Raw genomic sequence first — 24,249 nt, forward strand, 5'->3', positions numbered from 1 at the left:
TCTGTGTGCACCATCCTGTGGGGCTGTGACAGAGGAGAAAGGGCCGGCCTCGTGGGAATAATCTGAGTGTACGTACCTTGCCTGGGGTGGGGAGGGGCGCTAAAGCTCTAGCCCCTCCCCTGTTTCCTCCCTGCTGATCCCCAACATCCCCACCCTCTGCTGCAGCCCAGCCCGCCCCATTCTCTCTCTTCAGGCAGGTTTCTTGCCGCTGAGGGGTTGTGTAGCCCTATAGGCGGGCTCTGTGGCTGATAACCGTCTGGTCCAATTCAACAAACATTACTAAGCCTTCGGTATGCAGAGGATTGAGTTTGGGGCTGAGGATGACAAAGATGAAAGAAGAGTCCCTGCTCCCCAGGAGCTCACGGTCCAGTAGACTGACTGACTTTTGTCTCCTCTCTCAAGATGACTTGGGCAGCTTCCCTGAGGGCCCCAATGTCTCTGACGATGCGTTCAGCTCTCTAGCGTCTCGATCCTTGCAGATCTGTCAACTGTCCCATTTGAGAGACCTGAGCTCCCTAAGCTAAGACCTCTGCCTGAGCCACGTCCTCCCAGAGGCAGGCCACTGAAGCCAGGTCTACTCATCCTCCCTGCCCCAAATCTCCCACTGAGGCTCCAGACACCTAAGCTACTGTCCACTTCCCTCTAAGGACTCCTTCCTGCTGAGACGCCCATCATCCCAGGCTCTAATCAAGCCAACGCACCTACCGTCAGCCTCTTCCTCCTCCCTCCTCTATTCCCCTTGCCTGCCTCAAGGGAGAGACATGCACAATCTGTTCTGTTCCCCCACTGGGTTTTGGCCCTAGGTGGGGCAATAGGCTGTCCCCATGGGTCCTGGGCGACAAGATCTTGGGCTCCCAGCCTTCTTTGTCCCTCCTTCAGGCACTTTGAAACAAGAGAGAATTCCTCTGAAGCATGTAGTCAAGTGAGGTCAGAAACAGGAGAAGAGAGGGGACCAAGGGAGACAAAAAGAGCAGAACATCTTTTAAGAAAATCAAACAAAATCAAACAAAAAACCCCAAACACTTTTTTCTCTGCCCAGGCCTGGGTGGGAACAGGCAGTTTTTCCCTGTGAGGCCCCTGCTGCGGCCTTTCCACCTTCCCTTCTCCACCTCCCTCCCCACCCACACAATGTGATTAGAGGCCAGAGAGCCATCCTGTTTGCCTGCTTTGTGGACCCAGGCCCCAACAGACAGTGGAACAGCTTGTGGCCCAGCCTCAAATGAGGCTCTCCTCACATTACTTTTTACTCTCCATGTATGTGTGTCTCTCTCAGATGGCAGAGTAGGTGCCCCTGGAGAAGAGGTGAGGGGTGGGAAGAAGCTTTGCCATCCTGGCTCCCTGATGGGCCTGAGGCAACAGAGGGGAGATACACAAAGATTCAGGGACCTGCTTTCTGAGGGTGTGATGACAAGGCTAGGCTCAGCTCAGAAAGAAACTGCAAAGTCAGTGAGGCAAGAAGGGCAGGCAGGTCCCTATATCTTCATTTAAAAGAAGATGGGGGGTGGGGGGAGGGCACGGCTAGGTGGCGAAGTGGATAAAGCACCGGCCCTGGATTCAGGAGTACCTGAGTTCAAATCCGGCCTCAGACACTTAACACTTACTAGCTGTGTGACTCTGGGCAAGTCACTTAACCCCCATTGCCCTGCAAAAAAAAAAAAAAAGAAGAAGAAGAAGATACAGGGGGCAGCTAGGTGGCGCAGTGGATAGAGCACCGGCCCTGGATTCAGGAGTACCTGAGTTCAAATCCGGCCTCAGACACTTAACACGTACTAGCTGTGTGACCCTGGGCAAGTCACTTAACCCCCATTGCCCTGCAAAAAAAAAAAAAAAAAAAAAAAAAGAAGAAGAAGAAGAAGATACAGGGGGCAGCTAGGTGGCTCAGTGGATAGAGCACCGGCCCTGGAGTCAGGAGGACCTGAGTCCAAATCCGGCCTCAGACACTTGACACTTACTAGCTGTATGACCCTGGGCAAGTCACTTAACCCCAATTGCCTCACCAAAAAAAAAAGAAAAAAGAAGAAGAAGAAGAAGATACAAAGAAGTCAGCAAAGATCTGGGCCTAGAACCTAGAGTTTGGGGCAGCTAGGTGGCACAGTGGATAGAGCACTGGCCCTGAATTCAGGAAGACCTGAGTTCAAATCCAGCCTCAGACACTTGACACTTACTAGCTGTGTGACCCTGGGCAAGTCACTTAACCCCAATTGCCTTACCAAAAAAAAAAAAAAATGCTGCTAGAACCTAGAGTTCTAGACTCTCAACTCCAGACTAGGTCTTTTCCATGGGGCTGTCCTGCTTTTGGGGATTCTGCCCCCTAACTCGAGGCCCTCCTACCGAGGCCAGGAAAGTCAAGTAGTCGTAGGGGTAGCATTTCTTCAGCTCAGGGCTCAAAGGTACCTAAAACGGTGTAGCTAAATCCTTCCTGAAAGAACAATTGTGGGCAACTAAGAGTAGCTTATGTGGACAAGTAAACGCTCCCCTGCCCTAACAGTTTTCCCTTCCCAAACACACTAAGCTGCTGACAGGTCATGAGCAAGACTGACACCTGGGGCACCACTGAGGCTTTGGGATAGTTTGAAAGAATTCCATGAAGGGTCCAAAATGGCCACCTTCACCTCCCTCATCAGCCTAGCCTGCTACGCCTCAGTGACCCCCGAACCAAGCCTCAACAGTTCTTGTCCCCTTGGCAGGAGGAAGGGACACAAAGGGGTTCACCTTGAGCTTAAAGACAGCCTGCCCTTGCTTCCATGAGTGTTCGTGAGCCAGAAGGGCAATTTAGGGCAATGGAGATCAACATATTTACTGGACTTTCTATCCGAGATGAAGCCTTTGTTCCCCTACACACACATTCCACCCCACAGGGGGATACAAAAGCTAGGAGAAAAAAGGAATCTGAGCATCGCCATCAGATTTGTCTAATGCCAAGGTAGGGGAGTAAAAAGAATGCCCTCTGGGGGTACCGACCCCAAGTGTTCTAGGCCTCTTTAGATTCTACCCAAGAATTAGCTGGACTTTGCAAAAGTTTTTTCACCTGGGGTGTTTGAGGCTAGGGGATCCAAATGTCTAACCAGAGCCAATGGTCCTATTTTCTAGGTTGTCCTGTCCCAAAATCCCCTTTCAAATTTTCCCAGCTTTCTCTCTAATCCTACCTGTCATGGCACCACAAAGTAATGGTGGCCATCTCTATAATCTCAAAGACCAATGATTGTGGCCATGGAGGAAAAGGGCAACACCTCAGGTTGTGTCCAACAGTTCTTCCCTGGCAGGTAACTCTGCTATGGGAGTACCTGGGTGGGGGACAGGCCCACCTCCAAGTTGCTCTCCCTCTACTGATAGCCCAGTGGGGATGACCCCAAGACTGAGGTTGGCAGCCAACAGCACTTTGTGGCTACTTCGTTAGTGACCCATACTTTTGGGCTTGTTGTTCTACCCTCAGACCATCTCTGATACCAGTCCCATGAAGCGCTCGGCTTCCATGCTGGGTCACAAGGGCAGGCGCTTGGATGACTACTCTCTGGAAAGAGTCACCCCAGAGGAGAACCAGCGGCACCACCAACGGCGTCGTGAGCGGGGCCACCGGACATCAGAGCGCTCCCTGAGCCGTTACACAGATGTGGATACAGGTTGAGTGTCACCTATCCCCTCACCTCCCTGCGCTGGTCAACCATCCAAGCGGGATACTCTCATATCATCCCCTTCAGAGGAGAAAGCTTATGAAAAATGTGCTGGTGTCCAAAGTAGGGAGTGAGAGAAGTATGGAGGGAGGAAGTTTCTATGAATCAAGAGTAAGATATGGCAGTCTGAATAAATGATGTGACCTTAGGCTGCATGGAAAGGTTTTGTGTAGAATGAGGGAGGTGCCAGTCCCACCCAGCTGTCTCTGCCAAGACCAGACCACATTGGGAATATCATGTTTAGCTCTGGGTACCACATTTTAGGAAGGACATTAATAAACTAGAGAGCATCCAAGCAAGGACAATTAGGATAGTGCAAGTTCTCAAGATAATTCTATGTGAAGATTGGCTAAAGGAATGGAAGACAAAGAGACATGGGGGAACTTGATAGCTGTCTTCAAGTATTTGAAATACTTTTATGTGGAAGAGAAATTAAATTTGTTCTGTTTTTGCCCCAGTGAGCAGAACTTGAAGCAATGAGTGAAGGTTTCAATGAGAGGTAGATTTAGTATCAATATAAGAAAAAACTTCCTAACCATTTAAATTATGGAAAAGCAAAATTAGCTGCCCTGAGAAGTAGTCAGTCTCCTCTCACTGCAAGCCCTCAAGCAAAGACTGGTAGATAACAGTTTTTGCAGGGATGCTGTTGTGGGGATTCTTGTTCAGGTATTGGTTGGTCGAGCCATATGACCCCCTCCAACTCTGGTATTCAATGAAGTATGAGAACAGGAGCTTATGAGTCTGGAGAACCAAAAAATAAAAGAACCAAGGCAGAGAACTGGACCAATCCCTCTGGATAATTCCTCTTCCCTTCCCCCTCAGAGGCTTGGATGTATGTCAGAAATGTAAAGGTATAGAGAGGCAGGATGTCAGTTTGCTCTGCCCTGAGCTAGTGCTATAAAACCAGCTAGGCCTGTCCCCAGGTCACATGGCAGTAACTGCCAAGACCTCACATCATTGCTGACCCCTCCCTTTGGGGAAGGAACAAATAGGGAAGCTCATTTGCTGGGTGGTCTGCACTGTTCCCAGCATTTGGGGGTGGAGTAGAGATACAAGAAACTCAGAGGCTAATGAGGGAGACTGGACTGATCCACATGAAATACTCAAAGGACTCCAAGGCTGTTAAATTGTTTGATTGTGATGGGCACTGGGAGTTTAGAGAAGAGAGGGGCTAGGGTGAACTGCAGTAGTCAGGGGAGGCTTTGTTATGCAGAAGGTGGAACCTAAACAGAGCAGAGCAGAGAAGAGGAGAGGAAGGGTGAGGGGGTATTCCTGCCAGAGATAACAGCAAAGTTACCTGAGGCAGGAATGAATGACCCTAGCATACAAGGACTTTGAGGAAGGAAAGAGCACAGGGTCCCCCTGGAGAAGGTGAGGGAAGGTCTAAGTGAGATACAAGAGATGCAGAAAGCAGAATAAATGTGCAAATTGCTTGGGGCGGGGAGGGGGAAAGGGGGAAAGGGGGAAGGAGGAATGAATCCAAAGGGAGGGAAGAGAAGCCTTAGCCCCAGGTAGGGTGGGCAATGTGAAAATGAAGAGTTTAGGGTCAGCTAGGTGGCACAGTGGATAGAGCACTGGCCTTGGATTCAGGAGTACCTGAGTTCAAATCCAGCCTCAAACACTTAACACTTTACTAGCTGTGTGACCCTGGGCAAGTCACTTAACCTCAATTGCCTCACAAAAACAAAAAAATAAGAAAGAAAATGAAGAGTTTGGAGTCACAAAGCCTGGTTTCATGTCCCAAGTTCTGCCAGTTCTCATCTGTTTAACTTTGGACAAGTCACTCCCCCCACCCCACCCTCGAAATTTCCTTGTCTAAAAAATGAGGGAGTTGGACTAAGTCCCTCTGGGCTCTAACTTCCATAATACAATTATTATTATTATTATTATTTAAGCCAGGCAATGAGGGTTAAGTGACTTGCCCAGGGTCACACAGCCAGTGAGTGTCAAATGTCTGAGGTTGGATCTGAACTCAGGTCCTCCTGGATCCAGGGCCGGTGCTTTATCCACTGTACCACCTAGCTGCTCGCCATAATATAATTATGATTATACTTCAAGGAAGGCTTCACAGAGGAAGGCAGCAGCATCTGGAGAAATAGGATTAGAATGTTGGGAGCCTAGTAAGGGTTTCATGAGAAATCAAAATAAAATTTATAATAAAAATTAAACTAAATAGAATTAGGATCAATGGAGATGGAAGGGCCTTCCATGATGCAGAAACCGCATAAGCAAAGGCAGAGATGGATAAAGTGTAGATGGAAGGAATGAGAAGACCAATCTGATTGGGGGGGGGGGGTGTCTTGGATAATGTGATCCCTGCTCTGCCAACTTGCCACCTCTGTCACTTCTGCTATAATTATTTATTTATTTGTTTATTTTTAGTGAGGCAATTGGGGTTAAGTGACTTGCCCAGGGTCACACAGCTAGTAAGTGTTAAGTGTCTGAGGCCAGATTTGAACTCAGGTACTCCTGACTCCAGGGCCAGTGCTCTATCCACTGCACCACCTAGCTGCCCCTCTTCTACTGTAATTATTAACAATAATACCTGTGTAAGTAACTTTGGACAAGTCACTTAACCTCCTTCAGTTTTCTCACCTATAAAATGAGGAAGTTGAATTAAATCATGCCAAAGGTTACTTTCAACTCTAAAATACTATGGCAAAGAGGTCTAGTTGGTGGATAGCAGGCTAAAAGGGGCGGCTAGGTGGCTCAGTGGATAGAGCACTGGCCCTGGAGTCAGGAGTACCTGAGTTCAAATCTGGCCTCAGACACTTAACACTTACTAGCTGTGTGACCCTAGGCAAGTCACTTAACCCCAATTGCCTCACTAAAAACAAAACAAAAATTGCAGACTGAAGAGTCTGCCTTTGATCATCCCTTCAGGAAAAGCATGATAGGAAAGAAAGGTCCTTTGTAAGAGTCTTCAGGTGGGGGCAGAGTGGATAAAGCAATGGCCCTGGATTCAGGAGGACCTGAGTTCAAATCTGACCTCAGACACTTGACACTTACTAGCTGTGTGACCCTGGGCAAGTCACTTAACTCATTGCCCTGCCCCCAAAAAAATAGTCTTCAGGTGGACTGAAGCTGAAGAAAGGACTCAAGCGAGGGCAAGTACAGGCATGAGGGAGTGAGGACTTAGAAGGTGTAGAATGGTGTCCATGGAAATGAGAGATAGACAGACATTGGTCAGATATAAGGAATGAACCAAAGGATGACTTGTAGGTTTTGAACCAAGAGGAGAATAATAAATGGGGCTGATGTTGATGGAAATATATAAGTTTTTAGGAAAGTACAGTTTTGACACTGAAGTTGCAGGAAACTAGAAGCACCTTAGTGGAGATGTCCTTCAAGCATCTGGATTGGAGTCAAACTTGGAGATGTTGTAGGCACCATCCACAGAGTGTGGCTTATGGAAACTGTGAGGGACTCACCAAAGAAGTTACTCCGAAGCTGGTGGGAGATACAGTTTGGGGCCTCAAAGAGGAGCTGTTTGAGGACACCAGGTAGAAGCCTGGAAGAAAAAAAGAAGGCAGGAAAGAATACAAGAGAAGTGGGTGGTGAGTTATGCTGGCAGTCTCCCCCAGCTGAGTTCCTCTTGGTTCTATGGACACGGTTTCCCCACTCTATCTGAAGCTTAAGGGCTAGGCAAGAGTCCTTGGGGCATTCCTTCCTCCCTTACCCACTCTCTCTCTCATGTGTCATGGCTGTATCTTACTATCTCCGGCCCAGGCTTGGGAACAGACCTGAGTGTTACCACCCAGTCTGGGGATTTGCCTTCAAAGGATCGAGACCAGGAGCGAGGAAGACCCAAGGACCGAAAACACCATCAGCACCATCACCATCACCACCACCACCACCCATCCTCTGACAAGGAGCGCTATTCCCAGGAGCGGTCTGAGTATGGACGGCCCCGAGCCCGAGACCAACGCTGGTCTCGTTCCCCCAGCGAGGGCCGAGAGCATATGGCTCATAGGCAGGTGGGTTTGGCATATTGCCCCTCTCCCCCTGGCTCTACTTCGTCGTGGAGAGCAGAGAGATATGAGGAATGAGAGATCAGGCTGGCAACTGTAAGGGCAGGGCTTAAGAGAAATCTAACTGGGGTGGGGGGGAGGGTCTGGGTAAGGCAGGTCCCCCATCAAGCTGTCTTCCACTGTGCCTTGAGCAGTCCTGCAATGGGGTCTGTTCTTGTCATAGCTCTCCTTCAGGACCTACTCACTCCAGTGGGTTCCCCCAGCTCCAGAGTAAACAGAATTAGGTTACACTTCAGAATACACAGAGAGACAGGTGGCACCCAAGAGCAGAGTGTAGAGACACACAAGCAGAAACAAGTAGTGAAGGGCAACTTCTGCACCAAGTCCCTTTCAGGTCAGTACCTGGAAGAAATGTGTGTTGGGAACCACTGTACTGGTGATAAGGGTAGGCAGTGAGTCTCCCCAAACTAAACAACCACAAACTCAACCACATAGGCTGCAACTGTAAGAAAAAACACTGGGCAAGAAAGGGAGCAAAGCCTTGCCACCAACTAACTCATTCTCCTCTCTGCCCTCACGGCCACACAATCCCTCCCTTTCTCCTCCCCTCCCCTGGGAGGAAAGACCTGCTGACCCATGCCTAGAGTTGGGGAAGGGACCCAGGCCAAGCCCAGAAACTGCCCTTGCCTCAGCCATGGCAGCCAGCCTCCATATTTCCCTGTGTTCAGGTCCTATGACATGTGGGGGGTGGGGGGTAGAAGGACTTAGCACACACCACCCTCACCAAGACTGAGAATGGGCCATTCATTCATTCATTCATTCCCCTTGAGGGACAGATGCCCACCTCTGTGAAGTGGCTACCATACCCAGAAGGGCACTCCATCCACCATTAGCTTCAACCCAGTGACCACAAATACAGTGCCCTCTTTCTTTACCTATGCCATCCTCTTCTACTGCAGCTGCTTTTGTTTAAGTTGTTTGAAATCCCTTTTTGGTTTTCTGGACGGTGCCTCAGCTCAGTTGGCCATGCCTGGCCCTGGCTCATGTCCCTTGCCCGCTGCCCTGCTGTGTTTTTTTTTTCCTTTAACCCTTGGCTTCCCTTTTTTTGGTTTCAGTTATGATTTATTTCTGTTCTCTGGACTCCTGAGTAATTTTGGGAACTTTTGCTACTTTAAACCCCGAAACTTACAAAACTCCATTTCTCATTTCTCTTCTCACTGTTTTTGTGTTTGTTTTTTACTTTATCTCCCTTGTTGTCTCTTATTTCCTCTTCCCTGTGGCTGTTGCTTTCCTCCTTTTTCCCATTACAATGTTGTTTTTCTCCCTCCCCTCCCTCCTCTGTTTTCTGTTGTTTCCTTTGCCTCCTTCTCTCCGTCTTGTCCTCTGTTTCCTCCTGTCTCTTCTTGGTTGATTTTGTTGTATATTTTTTTTTGATTTCCTTTGTTTCAATTTTCGTGTAGGGCAGTAGTTCCGTAAGTGGAAGCCCAGTCCCCTCAACGTCTGGTACCAGCACACCGCGGCGTGGACGCCGCCAGCTCCCCCAGACCCCCTCCACCCCCAGGCCACACGTGTCCTATTCCCCCGTGATCCGTAAGGCTGGCAGCGCAGGTCCCCAGCCGCCGCAGCCTTCGCAGCAGCAGCAGCAGTCAGTGCGCCCCTGCAGATCCTCCACTCCTGGCCCGCGGAGGTACCAGGCCCCCTCTGCTGAGCACCAGGTCGGGGACCGGCCCTCTGGGGGAGGCCACGGCAGTAGCCGCTCCCCAGGAATGGAACGGCATGCCACTGCTGCCCCACCAAGAAATGAGTCCCCGAGGGCTTACCGCCATGCCGGAGCCCGGTGGCCAGCCCCTAGCCCCCATACCTCAGAGGGGCACCCGGGAGCCCGGCACCACGGCGGCTACTATCAGAGCTCAGACTACGACGCCGACGGCCCAGGGAGGGAAGAGGCAGCCTTCACTTACGATACCCCGCCACATGCCTCCTCTGGTGCGGGGCGGTCGCCCAGGACTTCCCGGGCAGGAGGCCCAGCCTCAGTCTCGCCCTCCAGACACGGACGGCGATTACCAAATGGCTACTATCCTACCCATGGACTGGCCAGGCATCGAGGGCAAGGCCCCCGGAAAGGACTGCACGAACCCTATAGTGAGACTGACGATGATGACTGGTGCTAAGTCCTGATGTGTGTGCACCTCACACACACACTCACACACTCACACGCGCACACACTCCCACCAAATTCCCCTCATTCACACATGAACTTACACCCAGAAGACAAAATTACAATAACGTCATGAAAATGGAAAAAAAAAAAACCCAACCATTTTTAAATTTCAAACTCTTATTACATTTGCCAAGCAGGGATGGGCAAGGGGAGGGGCCAGTCGGGAAGGGAAACTGGAAAACGAAGATTTTCATAAAAGGGAAGAAAGAAAAAACTTTGTTGAGGATGGAAAGAGGAGAGCAGTAACAAGGGGTAGGAAAAAGGATCCAGAAAATGTTTGTCCTTTACAGCCAAAGTTAGAATAATCCTTGAGAAGAAAAGGCAACGACTTGTAGACCTGGGGACCTGCTGAATCATGCCAGGGCAGACACTTTACCTGGAACATCTACCTTAAAACCCTTCAGGAGGACAAACCACAAAGCTAAAGGGGGTTTGAATTTGTTCAACAACTTTGGAGAACTTTGGGGAAAAGGAAAAAGAGGGGAAACAAACATTTTTAAAAAGTAAAATGGGAAGAAAAAAGAAAACCTCTATTGATGAGTTTTATCATCTCAATTAAACTTTTCCTTTCCCTAATGAATGACAAGAAGAGTTAGTGCCCATTCTCCTGGCAACAAGGGACCTGATGCAATATAAATGCACACAGCACACACACCCTTTCCCCCCTCTTCTCACCCCCATGCAGACCTTCCTCTACACTGAGACAGACCTGCACACACACACACACACACACACACACACACACACAGAGGAGTGCTTGCTGGTTATACCAAACCCTATTAATACTGCCTGCAGAAATAAAATTTTAAAAAATAAACTAAATTTTAAAAAGGACAAAAAAAAGATTGAGAAAAGCAGCATTTTTTCTGACATTTGGTCCTGCTTGAAACAACAACAAAAAACAAAACCACCAATTCCTTTGCTTCTTTTTTCCTTTTCCTACTTTGTTTGAAAACTGTGGGCTTGGGACTGTGAATTATTGCATGAAATTCAAAAGAAAACAAAAAATAAAAAAAAAACAAAAACAAATCAAACCAAAAGGGTTTTTGGGTTGCCATGTTCTTAGTCCTCCTCTTGGTAAGTGCTCATAATCACAAGCAAGCTCTTTCTAGGGACAACAAAGAAGGCAGTCTTTTTCTCTACTTTTTGTCCAGAGAAACACAAGTTATTATTAACAATGATGAGTCAGAAAGGCCCTGAACCAGGAAAGGAGGTGTGAAGGGAGGTGAGCTAAGTAAGGGACTCCCCTAGCCAAGAGAAATTGGAGTAACCTTTGCCTAAGCCAATTGGGCCTGAATTTTTGAGCTGGAATCCAAAGCAGGTGCTTTGCTCTTCTTGCCCCTTACACCTCTGAACCTTTACTGTGGGGATCTGACACCTGGCTTCCCCATGCCAGTGATGAGAGATTTGATCCATCAGCTGCACTCCCTGTGGCTGCAAATATTGGTAACATTTGATTGGCTCGGGGCATTCTGGGAAGCTTTAGGCCCTGGATGCTAAGAGGCTGTGGCTATTAGTCTATGGTCAAACACCCTCTGTGAGGTTTCACCAAGAGCTACCTGTTACATCTATCTTGTTGCACTGTGCAAGCCCTCTGTGGAATTGGCTAGCCTGTCCTGGCCTGGTTAGCTTTGAAAGGCTCGATGAGTTTTATTTCATTTGTTTCTTCTGGTGCCAAGTTGAAGCCAGGAGTATACTGCGGGGCCAGAAGGAGTATATAGTGGGATCATGGACTGAGCCCAGCTTGAAGCTGTAAGCCTCCTGACACAGCCTCCTGTTTTTAGACACAACCCCTTTTCTTTCTGGTCCACTGTTATTGAGATCCAAGGCCAACAGAGCATCCACATTGGTTGAATTTAGGAGGCTCTAAGGAGAGCCGGAGGTTGCAGGAAAGATGAGTAAGCTACTCCCAGTTCTTCGTGGAAGGCTGAGGGGCTCTTTGATCCTCCAAGTTCCCCAAGCCTCAAGAATTCAACTGTCTTCAACTCTCCACAGGAACCAGTGAGGTAGATCCTACATCTCTCTCTTTCCATGGTTCTCTACTCCACCTAAGATAACTTTGATGAAGGTCTAAAGGAGGAGGCTGCATCAGCCAGATTCCAGTTCTATCCCTATAACATATGAACAGCAGGGAGTGAGTAGGAACCAGGGGGCCCAAATGAAACAGAGAGATGGGTTCTAGTTCTGGTCTCTTGCTCAGTCCATTCCTCTAAATTTCAGCCAGAACCTTTTCATGGCTCTCTGTGAAGAGATTGCTAAGCCCCTAAAGCTGAAATTGAGCTCTTTCAAATCAACTTTGAGGTTCACAGGTTACTGAGGTAATTTGTCTGAATGAGTTCCTTGGGAAGTTACTACTAACACCTAGGTCCTTTCACCAGACTTAGCCAATGCGGCTCAAGTTAAATCATTACACATCAGGTGACTACAGAATAACCCTAAGTCATGACTTGGTGGCAGGTAAGCAATCACAGCATCTCAGATTTGGAAGAAGCCTCAGAAAACACTTAGTCTAATACATTCTAGAAGTAAGAATTCCCTTCCCACATCATCCTCAATAAGTGGGCATTCAGCCATTGTTTGAAGACCCCCTTATTTCTCAAAGCTACTAATTCTACTTTTGTTTAGCTCAAGTGGTTAAGAAGGTTGTGGTTTCTGTTTGTTTTGGGGGGTTTCCCCCTTAAACTGAACCTAAACCTATCTCTCTGAAACTTCCAGAAGTTAATTCTAATTTTGCCCCCCAGTAGTTGGAAAGATCTATTATATCATTCCTTCCACCTTCTACCCACAACCCTTCTCTTCTCCAAGCTAAAGACCCTCCTTCCTGCAACCAATCATCATACAGCATGATCATGAGTCGCTTCACCATCCTGGTTGCCTTCTGAATGCTCTCCAGCTTGTTATCAATGTCTCTTATAAAATGTAGTATAGACACAGCAGACTAGACCATCAACTCCCTCTTTCTAGACACTATAGCTTCCATCATTAAGGAGTCCAAAATCACATTCACTTTTTTGGCTGTCATATTAACTTCATATGGCTTGAAGACCAGTAAAGTCCCCATTAAGTTTTTAGATAAACTATGATCTAACCATGCCTCCTCCATCTTGTACCTTTGAAATCATTTTTAAAATTTTATGTTTATACTTATTCAATGTTTTTCTTATTAGAGACTAGCTGGTCAAGATCTTGATACCATCATGCATGTTAACTAGCCTACCCAGCTTTGGTTATTTGCAAATGTGATCAGTATTATCTCTGCCTCTGTCTAAATCATTTTTAAAAAATGCTTAAAGCATCAGATAAAGGATACCTAGAGTGAAGGGCCCTCGGACAGAGGCCTCCCTCCAAGCTCACATCAAATCCTTTCTGACTACTCTTGGAACCTGTCATTTAGCCTGTTCTGAAATATCCTGACTGTACAATCATCTAAGCCCAGAGCTGCTCACCATCTTCTCCATAAAAACAGCAGAAAAGAATTTGTCCAGTAGAAACAAAGCTTTCTGCTTGAGAAGTCTCACAGATCAGCCCTGCTGCCTACATGGCCCACAATTCTCTTCTCTTTCTCACCTGTGTACTTGTCTGTGAAACTGACAAAGGCTTGGCTGGCTTTTACTGAAGAAGAAAATCAGACTTTAAATGCTTCTTGCCTATTTGGCTTTAATTACCATGGGATATCAGATACCCCAGGATCGGACTTCCAGGGGATAAAGCAGAAAAAGTAACCTGTAACTAGATACAGGGGAGAGGCAGAAATCTGTACCAGATGCAGCTCAACTTCCTTCAAATAAACATGTATTTGCTGGCAGCCCCCGAGGTCTGAGCTACAAATGAAGTCCAGCTCACTCAGAGATCCAGGCAGCCATTCTAGGAGATTTTCTCTACGAGATTGCATTGCCTTCAGGATCTGGACTGCGCTAGATGCCATGCATAGGACAAGAACTGGCCGACAGAATAAGAGTGCCTAGAAAAGAGGACTTTTTGTTTCTGTTCTGAACACTTTTGCCGGGGCGGGGGGTGGGGGGGGGGGGGGGGGGGGGGGGGGGGGGGCGGGGAGGGTGCAAACATCCAAGCTCATGGGAAACAATGAGACTAGGGTCACTCACTCCACTAAGGCCAGCAAGAGACAGCAATAACCTTGTTTCCCAGTGTCATAGATTGAGGGAAAGGTTATAAGAAGCAGGATTCCTATGTGGTTTTGAAAGCTATTGCCTAGACTAGGGATCTCTTTCACAACAAACAAATTACTAATATTCTTATTAAGAATAATAAATATTGGGGCAGCTAGATGGCGCAGTGGATAGAGTACCGGCCCTGGAGTCTGGAGTACCTGAGTTCAAATCCGGCCTCAGACACTTAACACTTACTAGCTGTGTGACCCTAGGCAAGTCACTTAATCCCAATTGCCTCACTTAAAAAAAAAAAGAATAATAAATATTAATGATAATTTATTTTAATAGTAACTCATCTATAGCACATCAAAGACTGTTACAAAGCACTATCCTTAGAACAACCCTATGAGGTGAGTAGCACAAGCATTATTCTCATTTTACAAATAAGGAAACTGAAGCTCCGAGAAGTGACTTGTCCAGTCCCAGCCAGTAAGTGGTGAAGCCTAAATTAGAATCAATGGGCAAACAGTAGCACACCTACTCTGTGCCTGGCACTGTACTAGACACTGTGGGCATAAAGACAAAAATGAAACAGTCCCTGCCCTGAAGGTGCTTACATTCTGTTGGGGTAGATGATGCCTACATGTATAAATACATGCAAAATATATACAAAAAATACAGAAGGACAAGGTAAGTGGGAGGTCATTGCTACAGAAGACAGCACTTAAAACTTTGAAGGAAACTAGGAATTCTAAGAGGTACAGGTGAGGAAGGAATGCATACCTGGCATGGGGGCCAGTCTATGCAAAAGCATGGAGGTAGGAGATGGAATGTCAAGTGTGAGGAACAGCAAGAAGGCTTGTTTGGATGTACTGTAGTGTCTGCAAAAGGAAATAATGTATAGTAAGCCTGAAAGAGTACTTTGGAGCCAGGTGGAAAAGAGATTTAAATGACAAACAGTTGAGTTTGGTTTTGACCCCAGAAGTACTAGGGAGCTACTAAAGTTTATTGAGGAAGGAAGTGATGGAGTCAGACCTGTGCTTTAGGAAAATCATTTCAGTAGCTTCAAAAAATGCATCAAAGATAGGATTATTGATAGAAGACAAAGCAGAAAAGTGTTGCAATGATCCAGTCAAGAGGTGATGAGGGCCTCAAATAGGTTGATGACAAGTCTATAAGGACTCCAAGGTTGCAAACAAGATTGACTAGAAGGATGTTGGTACACTTGAAAAAAATAGAAAAATTCCAAAGAACAATGGGTTTGGGGGAAAAATTCATTCTCTTTGGGGCATATTGAGTTTGAGATGCCTACAGACATTCAATTCAAAATATCCAATAGTAATCATCTACATTGAAATGATAATTAAACCCATGGAAACTGATATGGTCACAGAATTATAATAATAGTCATAATAGTTAGCATTTACATGACATCTGGTATGTGCCAGGCTCTTGGCTAAGCACTTTACAAAGATGACCTCATTTGATCCTCATAACAACTGTGTATGTGCTATTATTATGCCCACTTTACATCTAAAGAAACTGAGGCAGGCAGATGTTAATTGACTCACCCAGGGTCACCCAGCTGGTATCTAAGGTTCTATTTGAACTCAGGTCTTCCTGACTCTAGGCCCAGGAGTCACTGTACCCTCTAGAGGCCTGAGAATACAGCCTGAAAAGGTTTGAGGCGCATCCTTTTACAGTAGGAAGGGCATGGAGGAAGATCCAACAAAGATTGAAAAGGGCAAGTCAGAAAGGTAGAAGAGAAATGAGAGACCAGTGTCATGAAAATGCAGAGATGAAAGTGTTTGGGAAAAGAGACTTCTCTACAAGGTCAATACTGCCAAGATTATGAAGAGGACTAGAAAAGGTCATGAGATTTGGCCACTGGGATCCCTGGGCAGAAGTCAGTTTTGTACCAATCTCCATAATCAAGGTGCTTTGCACTATGCCCTGCTACTTCTTGGTTACATAGACTGACCTCAAACCAGACCCACCTCCCACTGCAATCTCTTGCCTCCTGACTCGACTCCCCCAGGACACACCAGGTCCTCCATGCTGTGAGTCAGGCTTCCCATACCTCACAGAATACATTACCACCTGCCATGATATTGGAAACTAGAAGGGAAAGCCTGGAATAGTCTAATCACTGACCTCCTTTAAATGGACCTTGGTCCAGCCATTCTCTTTGCCTAGGTTCATTTCTCAACGGTTAGCATACACCCCACTCCTCCTCTCCCCAACTCCAGCTGTCAATATGCAAACCCAGTTCCCCAGCCCCAGCTGCCTGCACCCTTATTCCCATCGGCCTGTAGTGTTCCACTGCAGATTTACCCACACCATCCCCTGTGCTCTCTGCTCCAGAGTTAAACTTGGTCTCCTCTCAAACATCTTCCTTTCTCACTCATTCCATCTTCTGGCATTCACTGAGACAAGGCTTCACTCCTGCTGACAATGCACGCCTGGCCACCCTTTCCAATATTGGCTGAACTTTCACTCATGCTTCCCAGCTGACAAGGAAGATTCCTTGCTCCAAATTCTCTCTCCACCACCTTCACTCAGCAGTCTCTCTTCTTTTGAAGTTCACAGTCTTCAGATTTACCAACCCATGCAGATCCTGGTGGCAGTTGTCTCCTGACCACCCCACACACACCTCCTTTCCCTCCCCGTGCAGGACAGTCTTTTTCCTTCCTCAAGGAGTTCAGCATCTGGTTCAGACGTTCTTTTCACCCCAACTCCTATTTTCTTAAGAGGGGACTTCAGCATACATGGCTCCCTACATCCACTCATCTTCCAGCTCCTCAGTTCCCATGACCTACTCCTCCACTCCACTTAAGCTACACAGAGATGGTTATGCCACTGATCTTACCCGAGTCCTGAACTCTAAAATGGCTTCACCTGATCATAATCTTTCATCATTCCATACCCTCATCCCCTCTCACCTGGAGACTCCAACAATAACCTTCCAAATGGCCTCCCGGCACCATTTCGCCCCATCCCAATCTAGCCTCCACTAAGTTGCCAAAATGGTTTTCTCAGTCATGGGTCCAACCGTGTCAGCCCCTCCTCAGTAAGCTCCAGTGACTCCCTATTTCCTCCAAGATCAAATATACACTCTCTGTCTGGTACTGAAAGCCCTTTATAGCCCGGCCCCTTTCCTATGTTCCCACGCTTTAGTCCTCTCCCCTTGTTCTATAACCAGGTCACACTGGCTTACTTTCTGCCCCTGGATCATGGCACCCCATCTCCTGTCTATAGGGGCCCCATCGGAGATGGGGAGCCATGTTCTCTCTCCTCACCTCACCTCCACCTCCCAGCTTCCCAGGCTAGGAGACTGGGCTCAAATCCGTCATTCCCAGTCATTGTTCCCTGCTCCCTGCCACCTCTCCTTCCAGTGCCTTCCCTCTGCGTTTACATCCCATTTATGTTGTATGTATGTGTGTATACATGGTTGTTTGCACATTGTCTCCCCCCTTAGACTGTGAGCTCCTCAAGGCCAGGGACTGTCTTGGCCTTTCTTTGTGTTGTCCATAGTTCAGCAGAGTGCTTGGCATACAGGAGGGTGACTGACTAACCAAAGTAGCCCTTCAAATCCTGTGTTTTCAGGGCCCCCTGCCCCCTCCTGCTCCTCATGAACAAGAGCCCATCTATCTACTGAGCTCGAACAACTTGAAGAATGATGAGTTTCTTGAAGTCTCTTTTGTTTCCATTTCCCAGCTCTTGAGACTGTTAGGTCTGGATCTAAACTCCACAAACGATTCCTAGAACAGCTGTTGCCAGGTACAGAATGAAACCCAATTTTCTTCAAATTTGTAAAGCTCCATTTCTTAACATGGATGTGGAATTCCAGTCTCCACCATCACCCCCAGGAGAGCCTCCCTCCAGAAAAGGTGGGGGATGGTGCATCTTTGTACTGGACCAGAAACTAAGTGTTGGCAACACAAAAAAAGATCTGATTTCATTAATGTCGACACTGGCCGCTACCCTGGAGAAAAGCCAGAGGTGGGGAGAGGCAACATGGTGACTCGAGAGAACAGGGCAAGCCTGTGGCTTTGTGATCCCGGATGGCACTGTATGTGTGTGGGTGAGGGCACCGAGAAAGTCTGGTTTGGGAGCAGCAAGATGGGAAACTCAATAAGGCCCCTTCCATTCTGCTTTCCAGTCACCTGAATTCCTTTCCCTCCCCTCAGTCTGCTCCAATTTTCCATGGCTCTCAATGATCATACACATTAGCCACTGAACATAACCCAGGGTTTGGTCCCATTTTGCCTGGCTTCTTGAAACCCAGCACTCCCCCTTTCCCCCACCCCCATCCCACATGAGGAGTGATAACCCTTCGATATGCAGAAATTCCCTTTCCTTCCAGTTCCATGGGTTCTTCCTCCATCCCTATCACCAAATAACTGTGCTTTATAAGACCCAAGACTTTTTCCACTTCTTGACATGTCAGACACCAACCCTTAAGGTGATTTTTCAGGGGTGGGAGGCAGTATTGAAGTGGAAAAATACCATCCAGACATGGTTATGCCTCTGGCAAAATAGAAATTCACAATCGTGGAAGTCTACCTTCCAGGCGCCAGCCCTTGTGGCTAAAGGTGATGGAAGAAATATGACTTATAGGCTATAAGGAATGGTGAAGGGGTGGCAGCTAAAGCATTAAGCATCAGTAGATTCTCAAATTTGAGTAGGGGGAAGCAAGGCAGGGGAAGGAGTCCTTGTGACTTTGACACAAACTGGCATCCATCCCCACATCTTTCGTGCCTTTCTGTGTTACCCAGCAACAGTCTGAGGAGGAGTGATGTACACAACAGCCCACAGGACTGGGGGTTGCTTGCGGGCCAGCAAAAGGGCACTGGGAATCCTCAGAGATTTTAGAGCCATCTGTCTGAAAGACATAGACCAATTGGTTGGGCCAACCTTCTGCCTTTGGGCCTCAGGCTGAAGCCTGAGGCCAAATATCTAGCCTGTACCTCCACATGTCAGCCCTGTAGCTGGGCTGGGGAAGGTAACCAACTGTCAGGGTAACAAGGTAGAAGGGATCATGAAGAAGGGAAGGGGAGAGGGAGGCTAGACAGGGCTTGAAAGAAGTACCCCCGCCCAGCCAAAAGCTCCTGTCATCTCAACAAAGTCATGTTTCCATGGTAGGGGGCAGCTCCAAAGCTGGGGTCTGTCAGAGTCTCCTGCACCTGAACTCTCCCGGGTCAGTTTTCAGGTTCTTGGTCATGAGATTTCACAGTAGCTCAGACTTTACATCCCTGTGTGTCTTGTTCGAGTCTTTTCTAACTATTCCAAGGTCCTCAAAAAGCTGTGGTTGGTGATGGTGGGAAAAGGGATGGCAGCCCTCTTCCAAGGAGCTGATCTATCCTCAGTGACGTCTGTGAGGGCCAGGTGGAAAGCAGAGCCAGTGGCCTAGGGGGTGCTGTCCCTGGGGTTCTCCAACCCTGTGCTGTCTCCCAAATCAAAATCAAACACTTTGCTCAATCAATTCCCTTTGGTGAAGCTATGTAGGCCCTTGTTGCTCCAGTTCCTTTTCTAGGTGATCATTAGCCATCTTTGTGATGACCCATTCTAGAATTTCCCCAGAATTGGCAAGTCTGCAGACTCCATTCTCTTCCCTTTTCTAACTTCCCCCTTTAGACTGTGAGCTCCTTTAAGAATGAGTACTGTCTTTTGCCTCTCTTTGTATCCTTAATGCTGGGTATGGTGCTTAGTATAGCAAATGCTTAACAAAAGTCTGTTGACTTGACCCAAAAATCAAGACATCTGCCCACCTCCAGTTCTGAGACACATCTTCCATATCCCATAATCTTTCGAATATCACCCAGAATGGCTCAACAATCCCTAAAGATGTAGTTCATCTTTGGTGACTCGATGTGTCCTCTTACTGTCACCTTGCTTCTCTCGGGAGCTTGGTTACTTCCTCCATAAGCTAAAGGAGTTGGAGTAAATGACACCTTCGGTTCTCTCCCAGCTCTAAATCCTCCAAGGCATTGTGGGGTCACCTGTGCCATGACAAGATTCCCCAGAGCCAGCTCACTGCCTCTTCTTCAGAGGCAACTTTAGCTCCGGAAGCCTCAAAACACTGGAGATGGAGCCTCTTGAATGATCAGAGGTGGCCGTGGTGATGCTAAAGGCTAAATGGGATGATTGGGCACTTGCCTGGTGATACCCACACCACAGGAACAGGGAAATGAATAGAGCAGCCTTTTATCCCATTCCCTTCTATTGGGTCCTATAGTCACTTCTTATCCCAGTTGTCAGGTCCCTGTATGGGGCCAGAAGTATCATTTTGCCTTGGGACTATGCCAGCCCAGTCTCAGGATCTCCTTACTATCTCTCAGATCCCTTCTGGCTCGAAATTTGTTCTCCCTTCTCTCTTCACATACTCAGCTCATAGCCTAATTGAGATCCTCCTTCTTGCCTAAATCACTATGACAGCCTCCTTATTGTTCTCCCTACCATCTTCTGCTTAACTGCTAAGCTTGTATTCTTCAAACAGAGACCTGACCATGCAATTCTCTCTAACTCAAAAGTCTTCGCTGGTTACCTATTGCCTCCAAGATAAAATACAAAATCCTCCCTCTGGCATTTAAAGCTCCCTACAATGCAGCTCCTATCTACTAGGTCTTACTTCATTTTACTTCTCATGCTGTTGTATCATCTCCTGCCTTGGTGCCTTTAAATAACTGGCCCCTAACATCTGAAAGGTGCTCCTCCCTGGTCTGAGCCCAGGTCACATGTCATTCCCAGGACTGCTCCACCATCCAAGGCCTTTGGGTGATCTCCATCATGCTCATCTGCACTACCTCCCTCTTGAAGTCACTTTGTACTACATGTGTTATATTTATTTACCTGTATAGGTTTTATCCTCTCAGGAAGATGTAGGACTTTTTGAGGGAAAACTATCAAATTTTTGTCTCTGTATCCCCAACCCCTAACTTAGCACAGTGCCTTACACAGAGTAAATCCTTAATAAATGTTGGTTGAACTGAATTAAATTAAAATGAGTTGGGAACTTTCAAAAAGAGTAAATAATAGGCTCTCCGGAAATGTGGTCAGTTTCCCCTCAATAATAATATTTCATAGCTAACATTTCAATAACACCTACTATGTGCCAGGCACTCTGCTAAGTGCTTAACAATTATTACCTCTTTTGAACTTCATAACAACCCTGGAGGCAGGTACTATTATTATTCCCTTTTACAGATGTGGAAACTGAGGCAAACAGGGATTAAATGACATACTTGCCCAGGGTCACATAGCTAATTATTGTCTGAAGCCATGCAATTTCAATTGGGTCTTCCTAAATCCAGACACCCAAATCCAAAGTGCTGAGTATCTGCCTCTAAGACTCGAAGTCTTCTTCAAGCAGAGGCTGGATCACCATTTGTTGGGGTTGTTGTAAAGAGGATTCAGATCAAGTAAGGTTAACCAAGATGCCCTCAGGCGCCCTTACCAATTCTGATTCTGGATTCCTTCACGCAACATATATTGGACTAAGCAGCAGAGGACTGTGCCAAGCACTGGGGAGGATTCCAAGTTTAGCTAAGACATGGTATCTGATCCCTTTGACCTTGGAGTTTTAATCAAAGTGCCTTAAGAATGGTGGCAGACCAAATGCTAACAGGGAAAGAATACAGGTGGCATATGAGATGGCCTTAAAGACGAGCATGCCCAATGAATGGCAGAGCCAAAACATGCTATTAAATAGTGCTTCAGAGGAGGAAATGGATCAGTGTAAGCCTCACTGGAAGAGGCGTCCTGAAGGAAGTAAACTTGAGCCGTTGAAGGATGGGCTGGCTCTGATGGGGAAGAGAGCAGAGGAAGAATATTCTTAGACAGAAGGAACAAAGAGGCGAAAGTGGTGACAAGAACAAGCAAAGATGATTCAAAGGACATATAATGGACAAGAGTACTCAGAGCTCTGTAGAAAAGGGAACTGGCCAACAGATGGAGAAGCAGGGGAGTGAGGGGGGCTATGTGGAGATGGTTTTGGGGTTAAGATGCCAGTGGTCCACTTCACTGGAAACCTCTTCCTGACAGTAGAAAAGGGTCAGGCACCAGAAATCAAGATAGAGAGATGTCTGGCTTGAATGAGATATGAAACCCACCTGCATAGAGATGATGACTATAGAGACTGAGGAACTCTGAGGTAAAGCAGACAACAGTCTAGGAAATATATGAGGAATCCTGGACCTTTTCAGCGAAAGGAGGAAGAGCTGAGAAACTTGAGAATGTGGGAGGTTTGGGAAAACTACTGCTGGGGACTTGGGGAGGTGATGTTACATTCTGACTTCGTGCTTTTAAGAGTCCTTTTAGCCTCTAACTCCTTACACAGTAAAAACTTTAGCCTCCATATGCTTTTCAGCAATTTTCAAGAATGATCTGAAATAACCAGAGCAATTAGGTCAACAGCACCTCCTAGTGGTCTCCATGTATCAATTAAAAACAGAAGGCTAAAGGAGCATGGGATAGGAACTAGAGCAGGAAGGAACCTTAAAGGGCCAAACCCCTCATTTTACAGATGAGGAAACGGAAACAAGAGGGAGAAAGTGGCTTTGTTTCCTCATGCTCATGCAGGCCTAAATTCAAATCCACTGCTTTCCTCCTACATCCTTGTGATGGTAAGGCCATTTTGGCCAAAGACCAAGAGGCAATTCTTTTTTTTTTTTTTTTGGTGAGGCAATTGGGGTTAAGTGACTTGCCCAGGGTCACACAGCTAGTGTTAAGTGTCTGAGGTCGGATTTGAACTCAGGTCCTCCTGAATCCAGAGCCAGTGCTCTATCCACTGCGCCACCTAGCTGCCCCTAAGAGGCAATTCTTAAACAACAGACCCAAATTCTTTTTTTTTTTAATTTTTTTGGCGGGGAAATGGGGGTTATGTGACTTGCCCAGGGTCACACAGCTAGTGTCAAGTGTCTGAGGTCAGATCTGAACTCAGGTCCTCCTGATTCCAAGGCCGGTGCTTTATCCACTGCGCCACCTAACTGCCCCCAGACACAAATTCTTAACAATCATTTGAGAAAATGCCCAACCTTACTAATAAATAGGAGATGAACATTTTACAAAGGTAGGTACCACTTCACGCCAATAAAACTGGAAAAAAATAAATGCAACACAATGGGCAAGGTAGAGAAGAAACAAGTATGCTCATTCATTGGGGCAACATTACAAATTTATAGAAATTTTTAAAAAGCAATCTAGCAGGGGGCAACTAGGTGGCGCAGTGGATAAAGCACTGGCCTTGGATTCAGGAGGACCTGAGTTCAAATCTTGACACTTACTAGCTGTGTGACCCTGGGCAAGTCATTTAACCCTCATTGCCCCAGCAAAAAAGAAGATGAAGAAGAAGATGAAGAAGAAGAAGAAGAAGAAGAAGAAGAAGAAGAAGAAGAAGAAGAAGAAGAAGAAATCTAGCAATATGAAGTGAAAAGTACAAAAGCAATCATACCCTCTGAACAATAATTTTACTGTTAGGAAAATATCCTGAAAATGTTATCAAAAACAAAAAGATATGTTTGATAATTCATTTCAAGGGATGTAAGTGCCTCAGTAAAATAGAATTTCCTTAGGAGAAAGAACTATTTCATTTTTGTCCTGAGGCCTAAGACTCTTAGTAGCTGTGAAATCTCAAGAAAATCTTCAATAATTACTAGGTGTGTGATCTCTGGAAAAGTCACTTAACCTGAGGTTCAGTTTTCTCATCTGTCAAATGGACAATAAAATGTCATTTTAAATAAATAAACAAATAAAGTGGGCAAGTGAAAATGGTAGTCGTGACTAACCTACTTCACATGTTATTGAGAGGAAGGCACTCTGTAAAACTTTAAGTGCAATCTAAATGGTAGCTATTATTGGTTTTGATGGTGTTGCACCGTTCCTATTGGATTTGACCAGGTTGAGAAAACTCTAAATGTCCAGTCAGAGGGCATTGGGTTTGGGCTTCCAGCCATCCCATAAGCCCGAACAGAAAGGATGTCCCAACCCCCTCAGTCCCAACGGCTCCTGAACAAAAGGCAAAGTGAAGCTGTGTCGTCCATCTCTCAGGCTTAGATTCAACCTTTAGGTCACTGCTAGGATCTTTAACTCAAGGCAATGGATGCCTAGGGAGTAATATAGAGGGAAGAGACCAGACTTTGCAGAAATACAATGCATGTAGTTTTCTTTTAGTAAAATATAGGAAACTGATGGCAAAACTGATAAATTATCGTGAACCAAACTTCCTAAGGGCGAGATAGTCACAGTACAAGACCATGTGAGCATCAATATCAATTTGG

The 24,249-nt window shown here is 46.6% G+C and overlaps 1 protein-coding gene across 1 annotated transcript in view; it reads left to right on the top strand.

Annotated features, from left to right (window-relative positions):
• Positions 1–11,053, top strand: part of LOC122734709 (voltage-dependent P/Q-type calcium channel subunit alpha-1A) — a 213,052-nt gene extending 201,999 nt beyond the window's left edge. Inside the window, exons 44-47 of the mRNA XM_043975723.1 lie at positions 33–68; positions 3,434–3,620; positions 7,401–7,648; positions 9,103–11,053. Of these exons, the coding sequence (XP_043831658.1) occupies positions 33–68; positions 3,434–3,620; positions 7,401–7,648; positions 9,103–9,813 (1,182 nt within the window). The 3' untranslated portion in view covers positions 9,814–11,053. The remainder of the gene's footprint in view (positions 1–32; positions 69–3,433; positions 3,621–7,400; positions 7,649–9,102) is intronic.
• The last annotated feature ends 13,196 nt before the right edge of the window (positions 11,054–24,249 follow it).

The sequence above is a fragment of the Dromiciops gliroides genome, chromosome 1 (genome assembly GCF_019393635.1).
Source record: "Dromiciops gliroides isolate mDroGli1 chromosome 1, mDroGli1.pri, whole genome shotgun sequence".
Lineage (NCBI taxonomy): Eukaryota > Metazoa > Chordata > Mammalia > Microbiotheria > Microbiotheriidae > Dromiciops > Dromiciops gliroides.